The 18,257-nt window shown below is 39.5% G+C and overlaps 1 protein-coding gene across 5 annotated transcripts in view; it reads right to left on the reverse strand.

Annotated features, from left to right (window-relative positions):
* Positions 1–18,257, reverse strand: part of CSMD1 (CUB and Sushi multiple domains 1) — a 2,034,404-nt gene that overhangs the window by 172,663 nt on the left and 1,843,484 nt on the right. For all 5 annotated transcript variants that reach the window (XM_031669914.1, XM_031669913.1, XM_031669915.1 and 2 more), the window contains one exon: positions 3,034–3,222. In XM_031669914.1, coding sequence (XP_031525774.1) covers positions 3,034–3,222 — 189 coding nt within the window. The remainder of the gene's footprint in view (positions 1–3,033; positions 3,223–18,257) is intronic.

The raw sequence follows: 18,257 nt of genomic DNA on the forward strand, positions 1-18,257 counted from the left end.
GATAAATTTATACTGTATTAATTTCACGTAATAGATTCTTATGTAGCTTAATATGTATTTTCAGTATGTACATACAAATTGATTTCATATATACTTGTGAAGACTGATGCCTTAGGATTTAGAATTATTTCATTAATTATCTAAACTGGTCAATTTTTAATAAAGACATCGAGAAGTTGTTTAAAGTATCTCCATTTTTTTCTGAAGTTCTTTTGAAGTCTACAGGGCTGGACCTTTGAAGATGGTTTTTCAGTACACTTGACCTATATAGCAACCATTGATCCGAAATGATAAACCACTGTCAATTAATAAAATACATGTTACATGAAGATACTGGGTTGTCAGCAGTGTTTACTGCTGTCTCTGGGGAAGACTTAAGTGCCATATAACTGTGCCCAATAGGCATCTGAACAGCCTCCTCATTCTTATGAATCAATGACTTCTTTAAGAAATATAAAGTTTCACAAGTAAAGCACCTTTTGTGTTAAATAACAGCTTTTTTAATATGAAAAGGATATTAAATACACATTAGATGGTTCTTAGAAAATCCTTTATATAGGTCCTCTAATTTCTTTCAATATTTATGACCAACTTTTACATGAATCCTGTGTTTCAGTTTTTTAATTTGGTTTATGAGTATTGGTAAAAATAGAAATATAATAGTACAAATGCTTGTTTAGTAAAGAACTTGGCATGGACCAGAGAGATCTGGCCTCTGCGCTCACTCCTAGGAGGGGTCTTTGTGGAGTATGTAATTGGTCCGATCTAGCAATGCCAGGTGGGAGCTGGTTACACCAGAAAAACCAACCATGTAGCTTAGGCTGGGGCATGTGGGGCACAGCTGTCTACCTGGAGGCCAAGATCAGCCATTGGACATTCCATCCCTCAGTCCTGCCTACAAAGCAGAGCCCCACTAGAAACCTCAAAACTCAGACCCGAAGCGGTGACCAGGGTGATGGTCTTCTGCCTGTGGTCACATGGGGTTTCTGAGAGAGCGAGACATCCTCCTGGACTCTGCCACACGTGTCTTTTCCCTGGAAGATACTGACATATCCCCTCCCTGTTAAAACCATAACGACAAGCATGACAGTTTTAGAGATGTCTCTGAGTTCTTCTAATGGAGAATGAAGCCTCAGGCTGGTTTTGGGAGTCTCAAGGGCTTTAGGCTTTAAACTCATCCAGAGTTTAGCTAATTCTGGATGGTGTTATACACCATGTTAGAATTAGGAAAGGTGGCATCACTTTAAATTCTATCAAAAAAGATAGATTTTGTTATTTTCACACTGACAAAATAATTCTAAGCCAGAGCAGTTATTTCCATATTGAAAAACTAAGCTTGAGAAAGCAATAAAATCAAATTAGATACTTAATTGTAGTTTTTAAATATCAAGCCAGAGAGTCTACCATTTACATATGAATTCAAAGTCTTCACACCAAACTTGCAAATAAGAGGTTTCAATCCTGATAATTTCAAAGGAATTTATACATATATATGAGTTTCTAGAAAGGAAAGTAGACTTAAAGATTTAAAAAATGTTTTAATGAAAAACAGCCCAGATAGGTTACTGCTATCCTTATTTTATAAAATTAATTTTAAGTGCTATTTTATATGTAATTAAATAAATATTAGATTAAGATAAAATACTTTTAAAATATGGTGAATAATTGTTTGCAGTTATTTTTTATTTTATTTAATTTTATTTATTTATTTATTTATTTATTTGAGACAGAGTCTCACTCTGTCGCCCAGGCTGGAGTGCAGTGGCGTGATCTCAGCTCACTGCAACCTCCGCCTCCCGGGTTCACGCCATTCTCCTGCCTCATACTCCTGACTAGCTGGGACTACAGGCGCCGCCACCACGCCCGGCTAATTTTTTTGTATTTTTAGTAGAGATAGGGTTTCACCGTGTTAGCCAGGATGGTCTCAAACTCCTGACCTCGTGACCTGCCTGCCTTGGCCTCCCAAAGTGTGTTTGTAGTTATTTTTATAATAATATAGAATAGATAAATATGGGTAAAAACTGTGATTTAAAAAGTCTATTGATGTGCTTCTTTTACTTCTTCAGTAGAAATTAAAGCACGGCCAGATGTCTTTCCCTTTTCCCCACAGGATACAAGTGTTTAGTATTTCAAAGGTCCACGGAATTGGTAATTTCATTATTTTTTCATTCAAAGGCCCTGTATGCATAGTGTTAGAATATCGGGTTTACAGTCAATTTTCTATTACATATGCATTCTTCCTAAACATCGTATGGATCTATTATTTTAATTTGATATTGAAAAAATGTCAAAGTCATCATAAAAATTAGGCAGTCACACAGAAGCATTAAAGTCAGGATTCCTGCTCAGGAAAGGACAGCTAAAGAGACCAGGTCTTCTGTTGCACCATTGAACAAGAACTTGCCTCCAACCTCTCCCAAGAGCCCCTCCTCCTACACTATGAGACCACTCTACTGTTTTCTCCTAAGACTGCATCTATACTGCGCTTTTTCTGACACTGTTTCTTCTACCTGGAGTGTTCCACCTCCAAGTAGCAAAATGCTATGTACCTTTCAAGGCCCACTACAAAAATGAGTTCATTTTTCTGAAATGCAAAAGCAATATACAATTATTGTAAAAGCTAAACAAAAATAAATACCAAAGATCAAATTAATAAGTACCCTTTTTCCCTCTGGTCCAACAATTTGATATAACCACTGTAAAGCTGTACGCTGCTGACTTCACGGAGATTTCCCTGATGGCTTGCCAAGCCTGTGCCATCTCCTTACCTGCAGCTGAGTATAACATTCCTCTTGTGTTTACTATTTTGCTATCCTTATAATTTCCTTGGCAACAAGGGTTTCTTTTACACTTTTAACTTACTAGTATATGACATATTCCTTAAATATTAAGTAGAGTGAGTAAAACATAATAGATTCTCAATGAATATTTATTGAATACATCAATACATTATTGGATATGTTCATTTAATATTTAATGTGCTATTATGCCCATGAAACATTAAATTGCCCCCAAGCGAAATGATGAACTTACCATCACATCTTGGAAAAGGGTAGTTCCAGTTTCTGTTGATCCCATGCTGACAAGTGAGCACAGGATGGCCTATTAGAATGTACCCAGGATAACACTCGAAAGATATTGATTGCCCCACACTGTAATCCGAGTTGATCATGTACCCATTCTGAAATGGGGGTGGATCTGGACAGTTCTGTAATTCATAGGCTGAAAGAAACAAATAGACAAAATAAAGCGTATATTTGAGAGGTTAAATTACTCCGGAATTTGAAGGAGGAGTGTCATCATATGTAGCTGCTTAAGATGAAGTTGTTGGATATAAGTTTAATAATGTATATTTTCTAAGGAGTCAGTTGCCATCCAGTCCAACTGGATGTTATTAGTAGTAGTAGAATTATAACCATATGCATTTAATAAAATAGTGTGCTCTTTAAAAGGAATGTAGCACATACCAAAAATAAATTTGATAATCTTTACTATGGAAAAAAGGCATATGATGTAAATTATTTACGAAAGTAATACAGGCCAGGCGTGGTGGCTCACACCTGTAATCCCAGCACTTTGGGAGGCCGAGGCGGGTGAATCATGAGGTCAGGAGATCAAGACCACGCTGGCTAACATGGTGAAACCCTGTCTCTACTAAAAATACAGAAAGTTAGCCAGGTGTGTGGTGGGCACCTGTAGTCCCAGCTACTCGGGAGGCTGAGGGAGGAGAATGGCATGAACCCTGGAGGCGGAGGTTGCAGTGAGCTGAGATCATGCCACTGCACTCCAGCCTGGGCGACAGACCGAGACTCCGTTCCCCACCGCCCTCCACCCCAGAAAAAGTAATACAAATAATAAAAGGGGCCCACAAAGAATTTGGGTGAACATGTACCTAATAATTCCATTTTAAACAGGAAATATACTACCAGTCTAAGTACTCCTGACTGGGAAATATGTCATTGTTTTGTTTAACTAACTGTTTATATAATAGGAAAATCCATTCCAGTCTCTTTAGTCTTTTTCTAAAAAAAAAAAACAAAAAAAAAACTGTATAATCCCTAGGCTGGCGACTACTGTCGGTACCATTTTTTATAACATGATTTATTGTGTTTTATCATTGTGTCTTTTATGTTCCCTAGAATAAACTCTAGGTAAGACAAGAGATAATCAATGTCTGCAGTCTGTGTGGTTTAAACATTTACTCATTAATTAGTAAGAAGTAACTAATCCATAAATTAGGTGTCATCTGATACTGTAATCTTAAAGCTAAATGAGCCATTGTGCAGACTCCTCTCGCCTACTCTGTTGAAGACGGTGTGAGTACTCGAAGCAGCAGAAGCCCTCTCTAGCATCTTTGAATGTTTAGGCACAGCTTTATCCATAAAGGTAGTTCCCATTAGACTGGGAACCTGCTCCTAATACAGCAGCAAAACCATACTGTGTAGCACCAGTTCTGGGAGAACCTCCTCCCTGTCATGTAATTCTGCTGAAACCAACCCTCAGCGCCAGGCAACACAATGAGTTTTTAAAGAGCATGAGGTCACCGGTCATTGTCCTCACAATCAACTGAAAATCAAGTCATAAAATAAAGGCTTCGAGCTTCTGCAGAGGGACTTTTCCTGTGGAGAATGAAGTGAAATGGAAATTTCAATTTTATATGTAAATTCCTTAACCATTGACAATATTGGAGTGAGCCTGTAGCTTTGAGACTTGTAAATAAATGCTGGAAAATCAAACAATATATTATTATGGCAGGTGTTTCCCAGAATTCTATAATTTTTTGTTTCTGTGTTCAGGACCCGGAAAAAGTAGAGGTGGGCAGAAAAAAAGACAGGACGGGGCAGAGGGGCCACCAGATGGGGGATGGGAACACAGAGGGCATGATGTGGGTTTACTCAGAGATTAGATTTAAGAGACAGGTAAGGCTCAGAATATGAATCAGTCTGTGTTTTATATTAAAGCGATTGGATATCACCATAAAGATTAAGTGAGAACATATGGAAGATAGCAACCAGGCAATGTATGATGTGGGCCTGCACCGTGACCTTGGCGTTCGCAAGATTAATGTAAGTGCTGTTTGGAGTTTGTCTTCATTAACATTTGCCAAATATTAAGCATTCCATGGAGCCATGAGGTTTCATTATTATCAATAGCTTTTTCCTATTTAATAAACTAATGAAATGGCATTGTTTCCTCTTTAAAATAGCAATATACAGGCTGGGCTCAGTGGCTCACGCTTGTAATCCCAGCATTTTGGGAGACCAAGGCGGGCGGATCACGAGGTCAAGAAATCGAGACCAGCCTGACTAACATGGTAAAACCCCGTCTCTATTAAAAATACAAAACTTAGCCAGGAGTGGTGATTGGGCACCTGTAATTCCAGTTACTTGGGAGGCTGAGGCAGGAGAATCTCTTAAACCCAGGAGGCGAAGGTTGCAGTGAGCCGAGGTCACGCTACTGCACTCCAGCCTGGCAACAGAGTGAGACTCCATCTCAAATAAATAAATAACAATATGCAATGCTAGTGAGTCATTTGAGTAACTAAATAATGGCAACATTATTTGCCACAACTGTTTGAGAAAGTCATTGGAATAAAGCCATAAAAAATAAATTATAACATTAAACCTAGTAATACATTTACAGAAATCTCTATTATGAGCATGATTTCCAAGAAGGAAAAGGTAAATGTTTAAAGATGTTCATTGCAGCATTATTTACACTACAGAAATCCAAATGACTAAACAACAACAACAACAAAAAATAGGGAGAGACTCATAAATGCCAGCGATTAAATGTCATATCATTCAATAGTCACAGATTGTAGAGATTTCTGTGTATTTATTTATATTTTCAATATTATAAGTATACTGTGCAGTTGACAACAGGATCCTATGGTTAAGCCCTGACTATAGTCAGCAGGTTAAAATAATCCTTTATTTCACCTTTCAGCATCCCTTGGTTTTAATTATTTTTATTTATGCAATGATATATCTCTGAACAAGAGTCAGAGAAGCAGCAGAAAAATGATTGAGAACAAGAAAAATTGAGATCAGAGGACACACAGTGGCAAAAGTATCTTGAGATAATTCCTGGCATTGGCTCCCCCGCGGACGAGAACTGGGAAGAACACGACGTGAGACAAATTCCTCCCAGAGTGGGAGAGGAGGAAACTTCATCTGGGGGGAAGCACTGAGCAGCCTCTGAAACCCAGAACCCCACTGGATTATGTCGCTCATTACTTACAGGGCCTTGGGGGCTCCCTAAGAGCTCCAGACATCACCTCTTGTACCTACTATCTAAAGATGTAAAGGGCCGGGAGCAGTGGCTCATGCCTGTGATCCCAGCTACTAGGGAGGCTGGGGCAGGAGGATTGCTTAAGACCAGGAGTTGAAGACTGCAGTGAGCTATGATCATACCACTGCACTCCAGCCTGGGTGACAGAGCAAGATCTTATCTCTTAAAAAGCAAACAAACAAACAAACAAAAAACAGATGCAAAGGAGTACTGCCTAATTAACAAGATCAGGCTGAATATCAAGTAATTTATGTGATAAAACTTAATAAACTGTCATAAGATTCAAATAAAATTATTACATTTAATTTATAATGCACCTAAACATTATAGAGAATTACCTGTATTTTAGGTTGGTGTGAATGTAATTGCAGTTTTTGCCATACTTTCAATGACAAAAACCTCGATTACCTTTACATAAACCTAATATATATTGATAATATGAAATTAAAAATAGTTATTGAAAATGAGTATTCTGATTAACTCAATGCTATCTTTTGACATGTAGTCTTTAGAACTCAATATTTACAAGCCTTATTTACAGAAAATCAAGGATAAATTATGAATTTTAGAATGAATGTTTTTACCCCATAAATGTATACAATTATAATTTGCCAATTAAAAATGATATTACTTTAAAAAGATGTAATTACAAATAAAAAAAGGAATGAATGTTCCAGTGCTGGTTTTTGGTAAAGCTACATTATACCATGGAACTACTGAGTGGATACACTCTATAAGGATGTACTATAGATCAATAAACCTTATAAGCACAATTGCTATTAATGAAATTTATGAAAGAAAAAATGTTTGTAACTCACAATTTTGTGAAAATGGAATGTGCAGTTGACATGGTATGGCTGTGTCCCCACCCAAATCTCAACTTGAATTGTATCTCCAGAATTCCCACATGTTGTGAATGTGGCAAGGACCCAAGGGGAGGTAACTGCATCATAGGGGCTGATCTATCTCATGCTATTCTCGTGATAGTGAATAAGTCTCACGAGAGCTGATGGTTTTATCAGGGGTTTCCACTTTTGCTTCTTTCTCATTTTCTCTTGCCGCCGCCATGTAAGAAATGCCTTTCACCTCCCACCATGATTCTGAGACCCCCGTTGCCCCATCCAGCCATGTGGAACTGTAAGTCAATTCAACCTCTTTTTCTTCCCAGTCTTGGGTATGTCTTTATCAGTAGCGTGAAAACGGACTAATATAACAGTCTACCATACAGTAGCTACATTATATAGAATAGTGTTTCTCAGTTGTTTTTGTGTCTGAAAAGTAGAATATTGGACTGTTAGAATCTTTTACATTGTTCTTGACTTCAAGGAAAAAGTTCTGCAGGTGTTCGAAGGAAGAATATTCAAATCCCTACGAAACAATTATGTCTTAAAGGACATAGCTCAAAGGCTAGAGTGGCGTGTCCCTCGTTATTGATTGTTTTTGTTGTTATCACCTATTTGAAAAACTAGATGCTTAGAAATCTATGCTAATAAATGTAGGGACAGGGAACATTAAAACAGAAAGCCAGGCCAAATCAGCATCTCTCTCTTTTCTGTGACACGCACACCCCTCATCTGCATTCTCCCATCGTGTGGCTCCCTGGACCAACTTGTCAAACGCACAGCAAGGCCACTGGTGCCTCTGCCAGGGCCCACTCCACGCTGAAGTCCACAAAAACAGCCTTTTCTTGAAAGCCAGTGCCAAATGGCCTAGAAAACATCCACAGTGCATGGAATGCCTCCTCGTAATATTGCTATTTGGACCTAAAATTGCTTTAGAGACCCATGCTCACAAAAAAAGAATGAATAATTCCACACTGAGTTTCAACTATCAACACATTTCCTTCTTTATTATTCTCTTTTAGGATGAAATCAGCAATTCATTTCTCATTCTTGTTTGACTTTAAATGTAATAAACTCTTGGAAAAATGAGTCCTCCTATATACCAAATATGAATGCTAATAAAACCTTAAGGAAAAAAAAAAACAAAAACAAAAACATGAAAAGCTGATTTCTAGTTTCTAGAGGAGAAGCAAATAAAACTAGATTCAATACAACCTAATCTTCATTAGAAGATTTCATCCACGAATTAGCAGTGCCTTGGAAGTATACAAGCCTCAACTATCACAATACAATATTAACAAGTTAATGGCTCATAGGTACTCCTGGTGAACCTTCACTTAAAACAGTGTTTAACAGAGACACACACATTTGCACAAAGGAGTGTTAATAATATGTAAAGCAATGCATTTCCTTAGTTTGTCTGTGTAGTCTGTTGGGTAATTTAAGAAGTACAATTAAGTTCTTTTTTGGGATATGTAAAACCAGTGTTGAAAGCTCTAGCCCTCTTCTGCTCATGAAATTAAACTCTATGACAAACACAAAAATAGGAAATTTGAAGTTGCATTTAATGATTCCAAGCCCAATGGCTGTGGGCTACTCTAACTGTTAAAAAAAATTGTTTTTTTTTTTCTTTTCTTAATGACAACAAAACAATTATCCTGTGTGGGTGGGGGAAGCAGACTAGCCTGTGTGGGCAGCGCAGTGATTTTTATCATTCATTTACTGAGTGAAATAAAGATTATATATTGACAGTGTACTCTGTTATAAATGCTAGTTATAAATGGAAACTAGAAATGGGTCTTACTCTTGTGAATTTAGGCAAACAAATTAAAGCATAGATGATTGAATAAAAGAATTGTAAGTTGCATAAATTATTACTAAAAATATAAACAGTGGATTGAAACAAAGAAAATATAAAACTTGGTTAAGGTTATGCAGTAGTGGTCAAAATTGTTTTGTTGAAGAAATGACGTTTAAATTAAGATCTAAGTAGTAAAATGGTACAGATCATGAAAAGACCAAGAAAGGCAGACTTTTCAGCCAAAGGAAATAGTATGTGTTCCAAACCTAGAAAAAGTTCAGTGTCTGGGATAAGGGGAGAGTTTCAGGAGAGAGATTACCTCTGCAGTCCCGTCTCCCAAAGTGTGTGCCCCTTTTCACACTCTTGCCAACTCCTAAGTGGAGAGGAACTAGTCGTCAAATTGTTCAGACCACAGGATGTTCATTAGAACACATTTTATAAATGGACATAGACATACTATAAAAACTCAGGACCCATTTTTTCACCTGATAAACCCCATCTGCCAGTCAACTTCATAATGATGACGATGATTATTCAAAGCCCATGACTCATTTCAGAATTATCTCAAGAATTTAAAATGCCAATTAGTTTCTTTTTCTATTGTAAACTATACACTAACGAAGAGTATCACCCAGTAAAAGTATCAGTTACACTAATTTTTGGTCTTTGTTCCAAATGTCTTGTTAAACTGAGTACTTCACTACTTAAATATTAATATCGATATTCCCTTCAACTTTTGATATATAAAGTCATATTCTCTCTGTTCTCAAATGTCTTTTCCAAACTTGGATTCGTTGTCACACTTCACACAATAAGGTATAAAGAACTATATTAGGAATCTGAATGGAAATAACTAAAAAGAAGTCATTAAGATACTTCCTTTGTATGCTGAAAATTGATACATTTTGGAAGGATCCTGTTGCATCCTATTTAGCGTGGGTGTGATGAGTTTCATACTGCCTGTGTTGGCTTCCTGGACATGCCTCTGAAGGACTTGCAATGCATCACAGTGCCGGACTGCACAGGTGTGACAGGGGGAAGGAGGCCTCAATCTGCTGTCAGAACCCTCATGAAGCATGGCTTTCTTGCTCTGTACCCATCATAAAAGCATTCATCCTCATAAATGGGTTTTAAACTTACAAAAAGTTTTAATTTAAGAAAGCAAGTCATCAAGCAAGAGAAAAAGAAGAAAGATCACTTCGTGGAATTTGATAAAGAAGTTATCATCTAGGGTAAAGGGTGGTAAAAGTCACGATTATCAAACAAATTCTGATTCAGCTGAAGGACATAACTTCTGCATCCCCACACTGGGCAATTCCTAAAGACTTCTGGAGGTATTATCCATTAGTTCTATAAGAGTTATTGTATTATCTGTCATTAAAAAGTAGAATTAAGCCCAGGCGCAGTGGTTTTGTAATTCCAGCACTTTGGGAGATGGAGGTGGGCAGATCACCTGAGATCAGGAGTTTGAAACCAGCCTGGCCAACATGTTGAAACCCCATCTCTACTAAAATTACTAAAATTAGCCGGGCATGGTGGCAGGTGCCTGTAATCCCAGCTAGTCGGGAAGCTGAGGCAGGAGAATTGCTTGAACCCAGAGGCAGAGCTTGCAGTGAGCCGAGATCGCACCACTGCACTCCAGCCTGGGTGACAGAGCGAGACTCCATCTCAAAAAGAGAAAAAAGTTGAATTAGAAAGAGAATCATCAACACATGAAGAAATCTACCTCGGCAGTACATACATGAGCCTTGAAGTAGTTTTGCAAAAATAGGTGAGGCACCCTGGTGTGACCTGAGTTCAGCCTGGTTCTCCCAATATAGGGACTTGAATGTTCCACTTAATCCCAGGAGGCTCATTTATTCATTCATGAAAGGAGACTAAATATACCCATCTATACAAGGGGGCCACATAATTAAATGGGATGATAAATGAAATGAATCACTGTTGGCATATATTAGTTCAGTAAAGCTTAGTCTTGATGGAAAGAATTGTCTAGTTTCTTTGACAAAATATTTCTCATTACTCAAGGCGAAGCCCTCGAGCTACTGCTCTGATGGACACAGACCAAGGAGGAAGAGGCCACTGCTTCTCGTGGTGGGAATTAGGGTGAATCACTCTAAGAAAATGGCATTGCTACAGAGAGTAGGGCTGCAGTTCACATCAAGGTGTTCACTGAAGACTTTGAAGCCCCGCTTGAGTCCTCAGCTTCCCTCTCAATGAAAAGATCCATCTGGGGTCACAGTAGCATCTCAGCCATGAATGGTAGTCCACAGAATTTCCCAAGTACACACATACAGAAGCTCACCAATTTCCCGTATTTACTGACCATTCTAAACTTCTGGGGTAGCATATCACTCTTTCCTTATAACCAAGGATATCACCCTGGTTCTCAATTCTAAGACATATTTTCTGCCTAAATATGCTCCATTTGTTGTCTTAATTCCTAATCCCAGCACCTGTTGATGAAGCCAACCAAACTGCTGCAAAAGTTGTTGTCAGAGTTTTGGGCCTCGCTGGGACTGCAGGCTCATCCATCAGTGCTTCAGGAGGACCAGCCTGCACACGAAATGTGCTCCCTGCATTGCATGAGAGGCTTGCAGCAAGTGGAATGTGGAAATCTGAAGGGGCCTTCACCTAGGAGATGGGTCTACTGATGCACACTGAGAATGTCAGCTTTTGGTTCAGAGGAATGGAGGTGAGAGTGTTGCTTTTGCTTTCAGAAAACCCATAAAAGAAGGAGTAGATGCCTGCGTTCTGCAGGGAGAACATCGGTCAACAATGAAGATTCAGGTCCTAGTTTCTAAGAGTCTTGTCCACAAGCTAAGGGGAATCTTAGCCTTTTCTGTCTTGTACATGGTTGTCCTAGTGGGGGTGGGGATTGCTACAACCCTTTGTAGTCACTGTTGGAAGTACTTTTACGCAAAAGAGGCATCTTTGTAAAGCCTTAGGTTGAAAGCTCAATTTCACTCATGCAGAAGGGTAAAAAAAGAGACTGAGTAAGCCCCCTTGCCCTGTTTCTCTAATTACTCAAAGTCACTCAATCCCCCGTTGAAAGGAAAAGGAATGATGCAGTTTTAGAAGCATATCAACTTTATGTACAAATTATGGTTTCTGTATAAGCAACAATTTGCATGCTCACAAAATTCAGAATGAATTGTTCAGATGCTCATTGTACCTGGAGGTGGTTTAATTGCTTGTTCTTCTAAAGGGGAAAAATTGGTATAACAAACTATAGCGTAATTTCTAAAAAAATCATTTCACATAAAATTCAGCAGTTTTATGATTGTGATGAAAAATAAACAGATTTAACACATCCGATTATCTTTAAAAATGGTGTTTAGCACACATGGCAAAAGGAAGAAGAAAAACAGTGGAACTTTGAAAATAAAACACATTTTTACTTCCTATGTCTAAAGCATTTAAAATTATCTTTGAGATATTTGGCATTGAATAATTTTTCTTTCCCAAAGAGTTTATGCATTACAAGGCAGGAATATGCAGCGTCAAAATCAGGAAATCATAGAGGCGAAGAATCGGCAAAATAAAGTAAAGGCGAGAAGGAAAAGGAAGAAAGGCGAAGGATCGGCGCGGGATGGATCGACGGGACCTCAAATAAGATCCATCCGCTCGAGATCAAAATATCAAAGGCCAAATGTCATGCATAAAGCAAAGTATCGTCGCTTCATAAATCTTTCGATAAGGAGTAGGTCCGGGTCAGGAGATGAGAGACCATCCTGGCTAACCGCGGTGAAACCCCATCTCTACTAAAAATACAAAAAGCCGAGGCCCGAGGTGGGAGCCACCTGTAGTCCCAGCTACTCAGGGCTGAGGCAGGGAGAATGGTGTGAACCGGGGAGGGAGCTTGCAGTGAGCTGGTCAGGTTACTGCACTCCAGCCTAGGGACAAGTGAGACTCCATCTCAAAAAAAAAACCAAAAAACAAAAAACCACAAGCAAAGTAAAAATAACATAGAATTTTATCTTTTTACTTAGAGGAATGCTTTGGATCTGAAAAAATAACTATTATTCACATCAAGTGTTTAAATCATAAGTGTAATGAAACCATGCAGTCATCCCTCTGATATCTGTTATATTTTCCTGCTAATATCTGGCAGTTCGTGTCGCTAATCAGTTTAAGTCAGGCCGAGGCGGGATCCGCGAGGTCAGGAGTCGAGACCATCCACCGGCATGGTGAAACCCGTCTCTACTAAAAAAAAAAAATACAAAAAAGAAACTTCAGCGAGGTGGTGGTAGCCTGTAGTCCCAGCTACTGGGAGGCTGAGGCAGGAGAATGCAAGTGAACTCCGAGGCCGGAGCTTGCAGTGAGAGCGAGGTCAGCACTGCACTCCAGCCTGGGTGACACAGTGCGAGACTCCGTCTCAAAAAAAAAAAAGAAATAGAGTGCATGACTTGATTTTACCAAAGTTCTTGATAAGTCATTTAACTTCAAGACAGCTACATCTATAGTAACATCTCTGACCTTTACATGGTCATAAATAAATGACAAACTTTAAGAATAAGGTGTACAGCACAGACATCATTGAAAATGACAAGAATTCTCTGTATGATTTATACATCTTCTTAGGAGTTATTAATTATAATCTTAGCTTCTAAATCTCAAGTAGAACCTAGGAATGTTTATTTGACTTACTTATCAGAGTTAAGTGTCATCTTATCAATTTATCAATTTTATAAAATGGCAAACACTGATAAACTATCTAATTAAGTATCACCTCTGTCAGATATGATACCCTACAAGAAAATAAAATAGCTCAAATTCATGTTCTCATTTCTTTATATTATTTATTTTTATATCTCAGTGATAGAAAATTAATTGCCTACAATAAAAAAATATGTTGTTTCAAGTTTTTGCTTTATTTATTGAAAGTCCTTTCTTCTGCTTGACACCTGGCCTGGAATGGGGTATCCAAGACATGGGAAAGCAGGACCAATGTTTCCAGATTCTGTTATTGCAAGAGAAAAAGGGAAAGCAGATTTAAGGGTATCTCACAAATCCTTTAAAAGCTGCATGACAAACAATACTAGCATGGAGTTAGGTGTCAAGCAAATAAAACACTTGCTTAGCCAACCAGATGCTTGACCTAGGAGAGGACTCACACTTTCTAATGCCCAAAGGCCACACAGTCAATTTCAATGAGCAAGCCAGTATGATACTAGAGGACGCCCTGAAGTCATGACCGCCCAGTCTGCCAGGGTTCTCTCCTACGTGAGAATGCAGGACAAATATTTCCAAATTCTGCTCTTGCCGGAAAAACGGGAAAGTGGATTTATGGGTATCTCACAAATTATGTAACATGGAATTCTCAATACTGATAATTGATTTCTGTAAATATTAAATACTTTGTGAGCCAACCAAAGGAATTGTATGACCTGTGGTCTAGACAATTCCTACATGGGCTTTTTGCAGGTTTGCTTGTTTATTTATAGACCATTATTATAGATTGAAATAATTGGTAGCTTTTGGAACTACATACACACGGCCTTAATAACCTTACCTGTAAAATATCAAGAGTAAAACACAGCAACAAAACCATTTAAAAAAAAAAAAAAAAAAAAAAAGCATGGAGCTGGGCCAGGCGCTGTGGCTCATGCCTGTAATCCCAGCACTTTGGGAGGCAGGCAGATCACTTGAGGTCAAGAGTTCAAGACCAGACTGCCCAAGATGGTGAAACCCTATCTCTACTAAAAATACAAAAATTAGCTGGGCATGTTGACACACACCTGTAATCCTAGCAACTCAGGATGGGAGAATCGCTTGAGCCTGGGAGGTAGAGGTTGCAGTGAGCCGAGATTGCCCCACCGCACTCCAGCCTGGATAACAGAGCAAGAGTCTGTCTCAAAAACAAACAAACAAAAAAAACAACCAACCAACAAACAAAAAAAAAGCTAAGTGTTGAATATGGTATTAAGAATATTCAAAATGTGGGAGACTTGAGAAGGGCTTAGTGTCAACTGAGATAGACCAATTAACTGACAGTTAATGGTTTATGACATATAATTATGTTCTATGTTTCTTATTGGCTCAGGTATTAAGATCATGCTCATTAAAAATGGAAATTACCATGTAATGAACAAGTTTAACATGATGATCATGGAGGAAGTATTCGTATTTTAACAGGATATACTTCACTAGGAATGGGGCAAGGGAAAGGACAGTGGGTAGGAAGATGGGAGAGAAGCACAGAATTCATCAAACACATTATTCAAAATTGTACGTCGTGCATACAGCTAGACAAGGTGATACAGGTGTGTTGGAGTTGAAAGCCTCCCGCCCCCAATTCCTGGAAGCCTCTTCACTACTACTTGCTCTACTCCTCCCTCACTTCCCCCAACCCCCATCCACACACAATTCATTCTCTGCATGTAAGCAACTTCTCATTTACTTAAACTTCTTCAATGGCATCACATTGCACCTAAAACAACCTGAATGCATCACAGCAAAATCCCCAGACCCCCTGACTCCTGGGAAACCCTCTGACCTTCCACTCCCAGTGCACCAGCCTTGTTCCTCTCTTTTCTCTGGACTCATCAGGTTTCTCTCCATCCGGAACTCTTCCTAGCACATGCAGCCATGTCTCCTTCCAGTCCTTCAAATCTCAATGCCCCCCCCCCCCCCCGGACAGTGACAGACCCCAGGCTCCCGCTCGCTACCTAAACATCACCCCAATCATTTCCTCCACAGCAGGCACCACTAACACAGCTTCAGCCTGGGCACGGCTGCAGCCTCTATGCCTGCAACTTCAAATCAATGCCCTAAACATGTGTTTTTGCCTCCAGTCTCTCTCTATTTGCTACAAGTGTTTCCGTAAGAGTCCATAATCTACATTGTACGAGATCAGGTTTTAAAATGTGTCTAAGGCCATTGTAATTCTCACTTTAAAACCCACGATCGTTTCTTAAGGTCCTCCAGAGTCCATAACTGTTTTAATCTGAACTACTTCGGCATTCTGGTGAAGTCTAGTAAGTTTCTCAAACTAATGTCTTACTGTATAAAATAAAATACATAAGATTACAAAGGAAACCAGTGATATTAACATATTCTGTTGTTATTTCACTCAATAACAGGTGGCAAGTCTAATAACTGAGGCAACTTCAAACCATGGTGTAGTAACATTTTGAGATATCTGCAATAAATGAAACAAATCTATGATTTGGTGACAAAGTCACAGGTTATGCTAATACTTTTTTTTTTTTTTTTTTTTTTTTGAGATGAAGTCTCACTCTGTTGCTCAGGCTAAAATGCACAGGTATGATCTCTTCTCACTGCAACCTCCACCTCCTGGGTTCAAGCAATTCTCCTGCCTCTTGAGTAGCTGGGATTACAGGTGCCTGCCACCATGCCCAGCTACTTTTTGCATTTTAAGTAGAGATGGGGTTTCACCATGTTGGCCAGACTGGTCTTGAACTCCTGACCTCAGGTGATCCACCCGCCTTGGCCTCCCAAAGTGCTGGGATTACAAGCATGAGCCACTGTGCCCGGCCTGCTAATACTATTTTAATATTATTGCCTGTCTTTAAAATGTAAGGAAATGGTAAATATAAATTAAAGCTTAAGGGGAAAAATACGTAAATATTATTTTGTATATATTTACCATCCAAGTAATAGATTCCTTGAATTCTATCCTCAAGGCCCCAGAACAATTGGTGTAGAGAATTAAATTCATGATCTTAACAGGGGATGCAAATTCCTTCACAATCCAATGCCATCACTCCACTGGCTCATGTCCAAACTCATCCTTCACCTTTGGCAACCATAATTCCACCTCTAGTGTAAGCCAGGGTTCCCATGTGGCCTCCAGGTCCTGTTCACACGGAATTTTCTCAGGGAAAGCCCGCTCAGTGTGCCTGCTCGGCAAGGTCACCCAATGGGTTTTACCCTCAGACCTCAGCAGATACCTCAGTTATAGAGAGGATCATGTTGGATTTTAATTTTGTAATTGAAAGTCTAGTTTTCTACTAAATTATGACATTATTTTACAAAACACCCACATATCTTTTTTTTTTTTTAATCTCTAGCTCTAGGCACAGAAATTACATTCTCGTGCTAGTCTAATACATGGATAGCTTTCAAGAAAAATTGACTTAAAATACAACCTAATGGGTTTAGATTACAGAGAACTTCACAAGTTATAAAATACTACAATAATGTTTCATTCAAAAATGGAAAGAATTAAAAACTGGTCTATGAAAGTAAGCTGATTTGTCTTCAAAGTGTCACTTTTATGAGTTCAGTCTCATCAGTTCTAGATACTGTTGGACCTCAGGACACCACTCCAAAATAAGACTCTAGAAGACCAGAATATGCCACCCCAAACCACACTTCTTTGGTATATTTCCACCAGATTATTTTGAGACACTGCAGATACAAAAGTAGTTCTGAATAGCTGCCTTTCTGTAAAGGAAATTTACATCTATAAAGGTGATCTACATGAATGAAAGTGTCTGTATCAGGAGGACAGTTGCTTTATTACCTGAGCGATTTTAATCTGCATAGCAAGACAACTACTCACCATACCATTCCTTCCCTCACTCTCTCCTAATTTGACTCCACTACCCTGGAGGAGCGCAAGCTCTTATTTCTTTCTGGAGCTCAGGAACTACACAAGCTCCAACGTCTTGCCCTTTAATCCTAGGAAAGAGTGAAGGTTAGGAAACCACTCCCAGCCTTCTGTGCTCCAGGAAATGTCTAAGAGGGAAGAGCCTCCTTTGCTCAGGTCTACCGAAGGCTGAGGGCGCCGCTTGGTTCGTCTGGGAGGAGCTGGCTCCCGGATCCTCTTGATGCGCACTTGGCCTCATATGAGGTTAGCTGACTTGCTTGTCCTACGGATACACTGGAATAAAAGGCATATCAGCCTGGCTATGCATGAGCCTGCATCCTTCCCCAGACCCCTGGACATCACCCACTGCAGCGTGGGCCAGCACACAGCTCCTCAGCCACCTGGGGGAGGCCAGCCCGGGGCCCCTTCTTGGCTGCTCCTGTTCCTCCTGGGCCCCCCACCTGCTCTTTCTGCCTCACCGCTCTCTAAACAGGAGGCTATTTTCCCCTACTCCCCGGGGATGCGGACTGACCTGAGGATCCCTCAGAGCCTCCCCTTTACAATTGTCCTACCTCTCTCCTTACAGAGCTTGGGTTTGTCTTGTTATGGATGCCAGTTACAGCAGCTGGGGGTGCCCTGGCCTCGGGAGAAGAGAGGTGCCCCTGGGAGCAGAAGGCAATCCTGTTACTGTTACACTGGAAGGCTCATGTGGACACCAGCAGACGAGAGTGGAGCCCCTAACCCACCAGGAATGAAGGGGTTC

Source organism: Papio anubis, chromosome 8, assembly GCF_008728515.1.
Source record: "Papio anubis isolate 15944 chromosome 8, Panubis1.0, whole genome shotgun sequence".
Lineage (NCBI taxonomy): Eukaryota > Metazoa > Chordata > Mammalia > Primates > Cercopithecidae > Papio > Papio anubis.